This window comes from Brachionichthys hirsutus, chromosome 19, assembly GCF_040956055.1.
Source record: "Brachionichthys hirsutus isolate HB-005 chromosome 19, CSIRO-AGI_Bhir_v1, whole genome shotgun sequence".
Lineage (NCBI taxonomy): Eukaryota > Metazoa > Chordata > Actinopteri > Lophiiformes > Brachionichthyidae > Brachionichthys > Brachionichthys hirsutus.
The window spans coordinates 2,401,080-2,414,730 of NC_090915.1; the positions used below are offsets into that span (position 1 = coordinate 2,401,080).

The 13,651-nt window shown below is 51.2% G+C and overlaps 1 protein-coding gene across 1 annotated transcript; it reads right to left on the reverse strand.

Annotated features, from left to right (window-relative positions):
• Position 1: 1 nt before the first annotated feature.
• On the reverse strand, positions 2 to 5,388 carry lhfpl2a (LHFPL tetraspan subfamily member 2a). Its single transcript, XM_068753286.1, has 2 exons — positions 4,968 to 5,388; positions 2 to 258 (listed from the first exon to the last, which is right to left on the reverse strand). The coding sequence occupies exons 1-2, from the start codon at positions 5,386 to 5,388 to the stop codon at positions 2 to 4; spliced, it is 678 nt and encodes a 225-aa protein (XP_068609387.1).
• Between the last annotated feature and the right edge of the window lie 8,263 nt (positions 5,389 to 13,651).

The following is a 13,651-nucleotide window of genomic DNA, read 5'->3' on the forward strand; positions in this document are numbered from 1 at the left end:
CTCAGAGGAGGCAGATGAGGCTTTTCCCCTCCTCGATCTCCTCCTGGACTTTGTCGCTGGAGGTGGCGATCTCGGCCTGAGCGGAGAACACGGCGCAGACGAAGGTGAGCACGGTGCCGCCCATGGCAGTGTAGAAGGCCCAGCCCATGGAGCAGAGCCCGGCCCGGTAGGGAGCCGAGTCGGGACCGCAGTACAGCTGGACCTTGTCTGAACCCCAGCCGGCAGGGTACAACATCAGACCCAGGATCAGAAACAGGCCTGCGAGAAGAGGAAGAGGAAGAGGGGGTGTTAGCTTCCGGTTGAATTTGGCTCGTTGAACCCGCAACTGTCTGCGTTCCCGAAAACGGAAAAGTGTCCTGCCGTCCGTGTGAAGCGTGACCGAAGACGATCAAAGCGAGACGTCCAGGAAAGAGAGGCCAGAACCGGAACCGGAACTATCAGGCCCAGAGCGGAGAACGGGAAGAGCGTCTCGCTGGAGGGACAGCGTCACTTCCTGTCAACCGTTGACCCAGTTCCACCGCCGTGGTGACTGGACTTCAGCATCTTAAAGGGACAGTCCACGCGAAAAAGACAAGCACCCGACCCGAGCCCAGGAGTCAAGAGAAGATTCTGGATCCACAAAACATCTCCAGAGTTGTTGAGCGTCACAAAAGGAGCAAATGAAATCTGGAGCTGAACCGCCGACTCAAATCAATATAATAAATCTGGAAGTGCAAACCCAACTCCAGCGTCCATTTCGATCTGGAAGCGATCACGCCCAAATCATTCCTGCTCCTCTCAGCACGGATCAATGGCTCCACCTCTAAAACAGCAGCCGCAGACGGGAATAAAACGAGCTGGACGGATCCTCTCAAAGAGGAACGCCGTAAATAACATCCCAGTTTGGGATCTCAAGGCTTCTGGAGACACTTTTTTTAGATTTGGCGGACTGTTCCTTTAATGTCCCGCGTTTCCTCCGGGTTGGTCAGGAGGAAACATTTACAATAATACAATTAGAGATAATAAAGCAGCCAGACGTCCCCCCCCCCCTTTCCACCGGCCGGCCTCATGGCTTTGCTCCGGAGGTGAAACTCTCGCTCTCCTCTCATTCACTCCTAATCTCTCTTTCCCTCTCCGCTCCCTTTCTTTCTCATTCTCTCGCTCTCAAAGCGCCGAATATCACATTAAACAAGGAAATGAAAACTAGGTCATGAATTCTTTCCATATGTTGCTGCACTGCTTTGACGTCCAGACCGGCTCCAGTGATGAATTGAAGGTATGGTTTTAATTCCCAAACCTACCCCCCCTAGGAACCCCCCCCCCCACGACCCAACATCCCGCCCCCCAGCCTTCTATTCCCCCTGCACTGGTTCTTGTCTCTGCGAATGTGTCCGAACTGTCGATTCCCCACAATCAATCAATTTCCGATAGTTCCCCCTCCTTCCCTGACCCCCCCCCCCCCCCCCTGTAATGGAGCACAGGAGGCATGCACTCTGCCCCCAGAATTCTGGCCACCGTTTTAAATTCCAGGAACAAGAGAGGAGGCTGGGTCGACAGCGGGAGGGCAAAGGGGGGGGGGGGGCGTTTGATCTGCAGGACAGCCCGAGGTGATGTCTTCAAATGTTTTGTCCAACCAGCAAGACAAATCCACAAGATATTAATGTCTAGATGAGAAGCAGCAGGAAATGTCTCAGTCGCCTGAAGCGCCAGGCGGAGGAGGTTCTAGCCTCGGATTTAATCGACTGATTCCAGCGGCTCTTATTCTCCTTATGATGTGATTTTTTTTAATACGACATAAATTACAGGTAAATAAATGAAAAGGCTGCAGTGGAGAGATACAAAAAGGGTTTCTTGCTGTCGCAGTCGTTTGTGGCACGGTCACATGCCTTGCAGTGTGGGCGTGGCCACGGGAGGAGTTGGCTGAACACCTGAAGACACACCTCTATAGACCCCGCCCTGGAGACACACCTCTATAGGCCCCGCCCTGGAGACACACCTCTATAGACCACGCCCTGGAGACACACCTCTATAGACCACACCCTGGAAACACACCTCTATAGACCCCGCCCTGGAGACACATCTCTATAGACCACACCCTGGAGACACACCTCTATAGACCCCGCCCTGGAGACACATCTCTATAGACCACACCCTGGAAACACACCTCTATAGACCCCGCCCTGGAGACACATCTCTATAGACCACACCCTGGAGACACACCTCTATAGACCCCGCCCTGGAGACACATCTCTATAGACCCCGCCCTGGAGACACACCTCTATAGACCACGCCCTGGAGACACACCTCTATAGACCACGCCCTGGAGACACATCTCTATAGACCCCGCCCTGGAGACACATCTCTATAGACCCCGCCCTGGAGACACACCTCTATAGACCCCGCCCTGGAGACACACCTCTATAGACCCCGCCCTGGAGACGCCCCAGTGCCAGACTATGATTGTGTTTCCTCCTGCCAGACCACGTTCCTTCGCACCTCATTGTGAAGCGGCTAAGCTTCTACTGTACAGAAAAAAAACACGGGACCCCCCCCCCCCCCGCTTTTTTACCCTTTTTTTTCCATCAGCCAGTAGCAACACTTTTGTTTTACTCGTTTGTAAAAGATGTGATGTTTTCATCACGCTGCTTTAACGCCTGTAAAACATTCAAAGCTCGGGCGGATATTTATGGCGGGTAATAAAGGCGTTCGGTGCTGGAACCAGAGACAGTTTTACGGCCCGGTTTGTTTGCAGCCTCAGTCAAGCTGAAGTTCAACCCGAGCGAGGAAGCCGTTTCAATAAGAGTGGAGCGAATCCACCCGCAGGTAGTCCAAAGGAGTCTCCGGCGGTAATCCCACTTTGGCCGACTCGCCCTCGACAGGAGAGCGTCTGTTTAAGCCATCGCTTACGTAAAGGGAATGGATTTAACCTTCAGCGTTTCGAGAAGCCGAAGCCACCAGAGAGGGTCTGAAGTTAAAAAAGCACAAGAAGTGACATCAGTGCATGTGAAGATTAGGCGAACGGGCTCTAGAGCTACTCCGGCGCGATGACGTGACCGTCTCTGGCAACGGCGTGACGATCCTCCCATCTGAGGTCAATCACTTCCCCAAACATCTGCAGTCTGGCTCCGGTTTTTCTCATTACCAGATGGTCGGCACGACTCGTGGAAATAGTGATCAGCGGCGTCGGCGTGGCGGTGCTGGACGTGGATATATCGGCGAGTGATATCATTCGCAGGTCTCGAAAAGAGGCAGCTCGGACCTCGCGCGTGCCGATTGGTCGACGCTGGAGAAAGGAAATTAGTGTCAGAGACGGCGTTGGACGTCCGACGGCAGGTATGCGGGTCTCATCTCTTCCTGTGAACGGGGTCATCAGTCGGCGACCTCTCACACACACACACACACAAGAAAGAAACGCTCTCGCCTCTTGACCCTCTTTCCTCTTCCTCGCCAAGATGAGGAGGCTCAGCGGTGCACTTCGCCGGTTCCATTACCTCGGCTGCCATGTGACACCCCGTCCTTTTATAAATGGAAAACAAAAGAGCTTCCAGGTTACGTAATGCTTCTCTCTCAAGGAGATATATTGATGAGAATTGCTTTCTACACTCGGAACTTGACAACCAACTGTTTGCTCAAACCTTCTCCCAAACACAGCTTAGCAACCATTAGCAACCATAAGCTTTGTGTCTGCTGGGTTTGGGATCGTCCACATGGCTGAGCCCGTTTGGAAAAGACCCCGGCTAGAACTGGATTTGATTTCAAAAAATTACATCATCAACACTGGGGAGGAATGCGTTAGCTTGTCCAGCTAACTAGCTTCGTAACTGCAAACTCTGTCTCTGTCCTTATTTTCCAAAACTTCAACGTTAATCTGCTGTAAAAACAGACTGCAATCAAAATGTTTTTTTTTTTTTACAAGATGTTGAATCCAAAACAGCCTTTCAAGGAGACAAAAAGTAGTTCACAGAAACTTGTCATGTCCAGCAAGCATTTAATTTGTAATAAGCTCTGCTAAAATACTTGAATACGTTGTTGGTAAAAGGGCGGAACGCTTCAGTGGGCTTCCAAAGTCAATCTCTAGTGCCTTTGAAATGGTTTCATGGCCTCACCACATTATGTGGACGTGACTTTTGTTAGCTTTTAGCTTCGTCAGAAATCCGTGCGGTGCAGCTGATGCAAGCAACATTTTCAAGTGACAAAAATCATACCGAACTCCTGCAAGCTGTCGTTAGATGCCGTACATAAAGATATTATCGTTAGCTTTCCAGCAGCCATTCGTCATCCGTTATGGATTTCAGCAGCCGGCACAGAGCTGGATTTATAGGGCTGCGAGTCTTTCACCACACACCCACCTTTTTCTGTTTCAGCCTGCACCAAATAAACAACGGTGGGGGAGGACACCCGTAATCACCGGGGCACTCTGAGAGGAGGCGCGGTGACAATGATTCAAGGCCTTAACCCTTTCTATGATTCACCACGGAGAATCCAAGTGGCCCGAGATACGACCCCAGACTCCCCCCCCCCCCACCCTCAGGCATACAGAAATACGCATGCGTGCTCGATTTTAGCCAATCAAGCGCCGGGGGAGCTCTAACTGGCCGGACAGAGCGGCAGACAGTTTTGAGGGCGGAAGAAAGCCGCCGTGTGTTTTAAATTTACAAAAGACTCCAGGAGAATCAAACGCATCGGTCTGGCGGTGGGCGTCGCCGCGCCGGTAACGACTGCGCTCAGCTGAGACGCTTCGTTTACCTCGATGAACAGACGCCGCAGGAATGGGGAGAAACAATGAAGGTCAGATGGAGTGAGTTAGCTTAGCATGTGGCTACACCTATTTAAATAGGGCTGAGTTACGCTGAGATATTTGTACAATGACATCATCAGGAACGATCAGACATAGCTGGTCAGTGAAGACATCAGGGGTGTCAGAAAACCAGTCCAGACTGGGCGTACTGGTTTCTTAGGGATACGATAGCGACTGGTGCTCGTCTCACCTGCGATCCCTTGCAGCAGTCCGCACACATTAAAGATGCTCTTCTTCATGATGCTTTGGAAGCACATCGTGAAGACCGAGATGAAGGCCACGGCGCACAGCAGCAGGATCCCCGCCGCCAGGAAGATCGAGGTCGCCTGCCAGAACCCGCTGGCGATCTCCCCAAAGTGTATGGCGTACGGCCCGCACAGTATTCCACGCTGCAGGCGGGGCAGTTTTACGCAGCGACCGTAAATGCCTAAAGTGGGCCTGTAGGCCTCGCCGGCGGCGGCGGCGGCGTGGTGGCCGAAGACGGCGTCCGGCGTCCGGGGGTATCCCACCAGCCAGTCGGTGCTCATGAAGGCGATCAGCTCTCCGAAGGCCGCCACGATGCTCAGCAGGGTCCACAGCATGGAGCGGCAGGTGACGATGACATGGCACATGCTGGCGGCGGGCTGGCGTCCCTCGGGCGAGCAGGTGAGTCACGGTTTCCTCTCCGCTTTCACTTCTTATCTTCAGCAGCTGGAGTTCCTCCTCCGTGAGCTCAGGGTTTGTGTGTGTGTGTGTGCGTGCGTGCGTGCGTGTCTACATCGTACTGAAGCCGCGTTCCCCGAGCCAGCCAGCTGGCGTCACATCAGACACACCTAAGACACAAAGCAGAGCAGAACAACAGGGTCAGCGCTTTAACTGCAGGAATAAAATCTAATTGGGTGCATAAAAGAAGCTCCGAGATGAGCTGCAATTTGTGTTTTCTTTGAGGAGGCGCAGCGCTGCTCTGTTAGGGGGGGAGAGAATGTGTGGAGGAAGGGGGGCCCCCCGGCGTCCCTCTTCAGGAGAAGGTCTAATCTGAGTCGTGTCGGTTTGAAGCGGGGCCTCCTCCTCCTCCTCCTCCTCCTCCTCCTCGTCCTCCTCCTGTGTGTATGTTGGAGGTATCTGCGATCAGGTTCCCTCGCCGTGTCCGTTACTCCCCGCGAGACGTGCACGACCGAGGTTGTGACTATTTGGGTAAACATGATAAGTGCGGAGGCGGAGAGGGAGGGGGTCAAAAGGGACAGCGGAAAACAGCGGGGGGAGAAAAACAAGCCTCATCCTGCAGCCCACACAGCTGACCCGAGGTCAGCCGGCGGACGATAACTCAACGGCCGTCCAGCTGTCCCGTGACCGTTGATGACCTCTGAGACATCGCCCCCCCGCCCCCCCGCTGGGCTGCTGAGTCAGCGACACCACAGTGAGTAAACGGCATGGAAACGTCCTCTCCCCCCGGGCAGATACGGAGACATCGTCCGTCCTACATCTGACCCCATCTATTTATTTACCCGATTATAGACGAGGCTTATTGGAAAAACATTTTATGTAGCAGCAATAAAGGAGTTTAAATAGTTCATGGATGGAAAGGTCTCTACTTCCGGACTGTTCCCGGGTTTAGGTGCCGGAACAACCTTCAAATCCCGATTGGGACTTACACACCGCCTCATTTCATCAGAGCATTGCACAAAACGTTATCTCTGTCATCCCGCAGGGACGAACAACTTCTTCTTCTTCTTCTTCTTCTTCTTCTTCTTCTTCTTTTCCAGCAGACAAAATGACCCAGATCTCTTGCAGGGCGGCGTTTATGCGCGCCAACTCAGAGAACGTTAAAAAACGATGAGGTCATCAGACCAGCCACAGACAGCCGCCTCCGTGGACCTGGACCAAAATTAATTTTATGAATCACAAGCGCTTTCATTGCCTCACCCTGAACAGATGCAAGAGCGGATGCAGGCACACATTTACCGACAGAACTTTTTGGAACCCCCCCCCACGCAGGCATTCAGAGGGGCAGCTGGGCCTTGAGGCCTTTAGACGAGACTGATGTTTGAGGTTTGAGACGAGACGGGCGGTCCGAAGGTCTGGGGGTCAAACATTTGGCCGGCCAGTTGTGAAGACTAATTCTTCACCGACAGCAGTATTGTCTGAAAACAATTTGGACCAGCTCGGGGGGGCGACGCGGCGCTTCAAAGAGCGGCACACACGACTTTTGACCTCTCTCAGCTGCAGTACGTTTGCGTCTCGTGCCTGCTTGGTTACACAGCGCCTCCTGGCACGTCTCAGTTTGTCTCAGTCGGTCAACAGATCTGAAACCAGTCGGGGGCAAGTCCGGTTCTATTAACGCGACGTCTCTGCTCACACCTCCCAGACGACAGATATCAGGACCAGACGTCTCCCAAGATAGACGGAAGCATGTGGGTGTGCACACGTGAGGATTGAGGTGGATTTATGTCGTCTTTCCGACTCCCCGAGCGACCGGGGGCCCCGACCCAGGATTATTCCAGTCTCGGTTTACATGCGCCAAAAGCGTTAACGGCCCTCAGACTGCAGCCACCGACCCCGATGACCCCCCAACGCTAATCCCCATGTGTTCACATACTTGCAAGAATCCCTTCCAACTGACGCATGCGCCCCCCCCACCCCACCACCCGCCGAAAGCTAGGTGGTGATCTCAACTTAGAATATGCTAGTGCGCAGCTCGGCGACGCAGCAGGGAATGCGGGTTACATGCTGGAAGATTAACATTTTTAATTTGGGTGATGGAACGCAACATTTTGTGTAAAAGATGTGGACAGAATTGACCCGTTGGTGGCGCTAGAGGAAAAGTAAGAAGATCGCCAATCTCATTTGACTTAAACGTCAAACATTGTGAATTTCATCCTAAGCGAGTCGCTAGAAGTCCAAATGTCAGCCTCGCTTAGCTTCAACACGGGATCCGTAAAAGATCCAACCCGATCAAACTACACCGCCATCCCGATTGACCAACCCAACTCGCGATCAAAGTTTCCGTCGTCATGGCAACAAAACCCAGCAGGAAACTCCTTCCCATCTTGCCGCCGGCAGGAAGCAATCTGCATATCTATGGACATGCCGTGACTGGAGTAAAGCGTCGCCATGGCGAGTGACAAGCGGTTTATTGAAGGTCACACACACACACACACACACACACACACACACACGGAGTGGCAAAGATAAACTACGAACGCCATAAAGGGCTGCGACACACCGGCAGCCAAAAGAGTTCTTTGGTGTCGCTTCGTGGGACCGAGACGCCGCAAGAAAAGCATTTTTTTAAAACAGAGAGAGAGCTTTCATCCAGAGAGGATCCGCTCAAAATGAAAAGCCCCCGCAGCCACTGGAAGGGAACGCAGCCGATAATCGGTCACGGAGGAACTCGATTACTGCGCTCTCTCGTCTAATAACGGCTCCGTTAGCAATGAATCATGTGGGAAACGTCTGAAGTACGTTCATCCGGTGCGTAACGACCGTTCAAATCGAACACAGAGGAAAAACATCAAAGACCTTTCCTGTGGGCATCCGTCTAACCGGATGAAGTCTAAACTCTTCTTTTGGTGCTATGGAATGGAATAAATCTCGGCCTTGACATTAGGAAAATTGCGGATGCTAATAATAATAATAATAATAATAGCAAACAACGGTAAAGCGGCTCAGTCAGGTTTTCCACAGTAATGAGACCAAGCCTTTCCGAACACTCGTGCACATCTGCTCAGCATCCTGGAATTCCGGAACGCTGCCACGAGGTTTGATCCAGACTTAAAACAGCAGATTTATTCCCTCCTCCTCCTCCCAGGATCACGGCTGACGGTTTGTACGAGGGAGCGTTCACACCAGGAGTCACTTCAGTGGATTTACATGCAACAAGACGATATTCCGAACCTGTCTCCATCGGCGGATAGTCCAGCTCTCCCGGAGATGTGGCTCGTCTGCCTCGGCTCTCCTCCTCAGCCGCCACACTTTAAACGCCTCTCTCTCTCTCTCTCTCAGACTCCCAGACCCTCCCCACGTCCCTCCTCCCGGGACCGCCACGTCTCCTCTTATTGGCTCGGCTGACTGTGGAGCCACGAGAGAGAGAGAGAGAGAGAGAGTCAACATGGTGGCCGAATTTCACTGCTGAATCTGGGTTACAATAACAACGTTTGGAGCTGCAGAGGGTCTCGCCTCTCCTCCCCTCTCCTCCTTTCTCTCTCCCCACCTCCTCTGACCATTTTCATCTCTCTCTCTCTCTCTCTCTCCCTTATCCTTATTCACCCACTAACTTCTTTATCAACCTTCATGCATTTCCACTTCCCTTTTGAAACGAACAGTACGCACTACTAAGTGCACCTCAGCGAAGAACACGCGTGTTAACATATTAGTGTTGCTTTTTAGTTTGCAAGTACATTTTATTTGAAGTTAGTCCAATAAAACTTCATCACAGAAACACACAAGACTTGTCTCAGGACCAACCTTGTATCCTTCCCCTTTCAACACCAAATATCTGACGGCCAGATTAGATAGCTGATGGTTGGCTGAATAATGGATCGCCTTTCTGGCTGATGGGAGCAAAGTGCCACAGGATTGCTTACAGCAGCACTGGGTGCAGTCAGCTCCAATGTTTGTCTGACGTTTGTATTCACTCACACAGGGGGAAACAAATCAGTTCCATATGAAGACGGAAAAAGGGGCGGGCTCAAACAGGAAGAGACGCGGATAGGCGTTCTGCCTTGGAGTGCCCGGCCTAAGGAAGAGGCCTTTCCTATCAGTTTGAAAGGAAGTTAAAAGATAATTCCGTTCCATCCATCCAAATGCATAGATTCTAAAACTTAAAGCCTCTCCTTTGACCCGTTTCCAATCAATTCTGGCGACTCATCCTCACCCTGTGGTTGTGAACTGGACGGGAAGACGTTAATGGGCCATTTTAAAGCCACACAAAGTCTCCTCAAAAATGTCTAGAATATCACAGCTACGTCCTATCGTGGAACCAACCTTCCTGTGAGTGGACTTTTGTTCTCACATGTCATGCTTTTGATTTACCGATACAGATCAGACAGAAACCGACTACAGATCGTCTTACGCACTAATGGACAGACGCTCCGGGTGATTTCTGTTGGCAGCCTGGACAGTTCAGACGCAACCCAGACCTTCACACGAAAGAAGGGAGGGTCAAGAGGAGACGGGGAACGATCCTCGGTGGTGCTGAGGCAGCACACCAGGCAAAAATCAGAATTCAACCAAGTCTGGTCACTAGAGTCTTTCAGACTCTTCAGAGTCTAAAAGAGACTTTTGGGTCGCTCATCATCAGTTGCTATTATCTTGTTCTATTTTTGTGCTTTCATTTCAACAGAACACCTGAGGATTTTACAGGAAGCAGGAAAGAGATAAAATGGCCAAAGTACGCCAGCGAAGTCCTGATTGAGCAGATTTAATCAGTAATGTATTATATATATATATATATATATATTATACATACACACACACACTGCCTCCAAGGGGCCAAAGAAAGCATTAATGCTGCTCCAAATTAAAAACCCACATGTCCAATCCATGTTCCATGTCTACGTTTTGATAAATCTTATTTTCTATGATATGGACATAAAAAGTCAAAAAGCCAACGCTAATACCACGACAGCCACGCTTTTGCACCTCCAGCCAAAATGGAATCAGGAAGGATCTGATTTCACAGCAACCAAATGCTTAATTTTGGCTCGTGTCGAGATTCCTGGACATGCCATAAATATCTCAGTGAGGTTGTTTTTTTGTTTTACCTCCACGTGCTTTCAATCTGCAAATGTCACTACACCACCCAGCCGCAACCAAGAGGCTATGCAGGGTTCACTTTTTAAAAGACAGTGTGGAAAGACTTGGAGGCGAGGGAAGGATGGATGGAATATCTGGTTCTGACGGGAGCTCGCGGAGTTTCCAGGCGAGGCGAATATTAATAACAGGTCACTGCGTGGTAAAATCAGATGTGGGTTACTAGACAGAAAGAAGACCCGACGGTTGTAACAGCGTGCTGTCGTCTTAAGTTGCGTCAGACTGAAGGCAGATGCATCATGGGACGTTCTACACATTTGCTTCTCCTTGCAATCAGAGAGCTTATTTTGAATCCCGCAGAGGGAACAGCTACGACCATCTGGCCATTTCAAGGCTGCGGTTGCTAAAGGGGCAGATGTTTCGCGTCCAGCTCCACCCAGATAAGCGCCGGCTGTTTGTTTTTAGTGCTTCTACCTGTCCCAGAATATGTTCTCTCTCTTAAATGCATATATGGCTCAAATGTTATTTCAAATTAGAAACTGTCCGAACAAACAAAGAGCTTTTGTGCAAGCTTTTATTGCTTAACATATTGGATATATTTCATGATTTCAACAGCGAGGCCACGCCTCCTTTTTTCATCCATTGTGCTCTTGTCGATTCTGGTTGTGGTGCGGTGTATCCAAACTAATTTATGAACCTTCTGGGGACTATTGCTGCAAAGTAAACACTCAGAAGCGCTGAAGGTGAGGAAATCCAAACACTGAGCTGGGGGGGGGCAAACGGGAGCGTGGGAAAGGGAAGAGGAGGGAGAAGGAATAATGATGCAGAGACCAGAGCGTTGATTAGATCTAACAGCTTGTGGTCAGTGGAGAACTCACCTGTGAGAGGGGAGGGGGCTAACATGTCGGTCACAGAGGCACCGGGGTAGGGGCAATTCAGCTGTGCCTCTGAAGGAGGAGGGCGGAGGTCAACAATCCCTCATCGTCTCATATTGACCATAGCAGCCCTCGCATGACGAGCCGGGGGTTCAGATGGTGGTGGAAACCAAAGACTATCTGACACATCACAGTCCGGCGAGAGAGTGGGTGGGCGATCCGAACGCCACCGACGGGGAGGGGGTACACCGGATAGCCGCCTCGTGAAAAGGTTGTTCCGTTTCGTTTTACAACTGGCCCGACTCGGTGTGGATGGCGTCTCCGAGCCGCCACGCATCATCAGCTCCTGCTGTTTGAGCCGAGCGTTAAAGAGACCGAGGAACGACAGCGTCCATCACAAAGGAGCAGATAAGAGAGCACAGCAACAGTCGCCACCGTTCACGCAGGGAAAAAGTGAGCGCACGATCCGACCAACACCCCGACGGCGTTTAACCACAGTCGAACAAAACAAAAAAGTAGCACCAGCATCTTTAGCCACGCTAGCATCGTTATTACTGATATACTAACTGATCAGGAATCGTTCATCAACTGCACATTCTGCCGTCTTCCACCATATATTTAATTAAAAGTGCTACAACAAGTTGATGAAACGGAAGTGAAAGAATTCTTCACACTCACTTCCTCTGGCAACGACTGGGAAGCCCTGAGCCCCCCCCCCCCCCCCCCCCAACACTTCTTACTTTCCCACCGTTGGGGAACTCCCGAGTTTGGGGGCCCTCGGGCCAAACACTGTCTCCATTATGCTTAACCACTTCCAGCCCCACCTTAGCGCCGCACACAGCCCCGGGGGCCATAAACACTGGGGGTCAAAGGAGAAAATCCCTCCACTTCACATCTCACTGCCTCCGTCTTCCTGGCCAGACTCAGGAAATCAGTTGCTCTGCTGAGCTGGATGGTATTCGCTCCCCCTCTCTGCAGGGGGGGGGGGGGGGGGGGGGGGGGTTAAAAGCATTGTTCCGTCGTTGTGCAGTTTTATCCCAACTTCCCTATGGCTACGATTAAATCTCTCCTGCAAACGGAGACCAGTCTGACCCAAACCGCCCCTGGGGGGGAGGGGGGGGCACAGAGCATTCGCTGATGTGGGCACTCTTAACTAAAATGTGATACCTGCCTCAAAATCAAAAGCAAAGGACATTTGCACTGGACGTCTCCAATTTCAGATAATAAAAGTATCAAGAATGTCCTCCAGCCCTTCAAGGTCTTTTTGGGGAAAACCCTGTCATGTGTAGCCGAGATGAGGGACAAAAGGACAAGACGCAGAGTTGGGATGTTGAGACATGACAAAGTGTGCTGCTATCGTCAGACGGGCTTCGGGGGGGGGGGGGCGCTTTCATTAGAGAACAAAGCGACGAGTGTTGAAGAGTCCCAATCACAAAGATCAGACCCAAACACTGGACATTCTGAAGACATGCCGCCATGAGAAGCGTCATTTTATAGTTCAGGATTACTCAGCGAGTGACAACCGACGATATTCCAGCGTCCGGAAAGAAATAAAGACTTGATCCAAAAGCCACCCGGTTCCCTTTGATGTGTCCAATGAGGAGCACGAGGACAATGGACGGGCCAGGCAAAAACAAGTGAGCTAACAGGAAGTGGACGACTGACATGCAGCACAGTGACAAACGATTACCTGTTTATTATCTCAGTGTGTGTGTGTGTGGGGGGGGGGGGAGCTTTCCACTTTGGAATGACCTTCGCAGGTGGTCCGTTGTTTACTTCCACATTGGAAAAAGCATGCTCAGCTCCCAACTTCCTTCTTCAGCCTGATAAATATACCAGCTGGATCCCAACTTCGATCTTAGCCCCCGCGCTTCAGGGACTAATCAGATCCGAGCTGGACCCCGCCCACAATTATCAATGTAAGATGTCTGGTTCCATTCATTTCATCTGGCCCTTCTCCAAAATCAAATGGGTTCTTCCCGGGAACAATCCTAGACTCCCCACCAAATCCATCACAGTTTATGCAGAACAGATGAAAACCTCGAGAAGCCGAAGCGAAATTGTCGCGACCTGGTTTGAAAACACACGCACATTTCCCTTTAACCCTAAACGGCGGCTGCTAAAGAACATCCCGGGCTATCGTTCACTCAGAGTTTAAAACCCTGGGGAGAGTGAAATAATATAAATGTTCCTGCTTCAAGCAGAAACTGTTCAGAATGAGGGGGGGGGGGGTGCTTGCAGGGCACCTGCCCGGGACAATGGGAGCCGT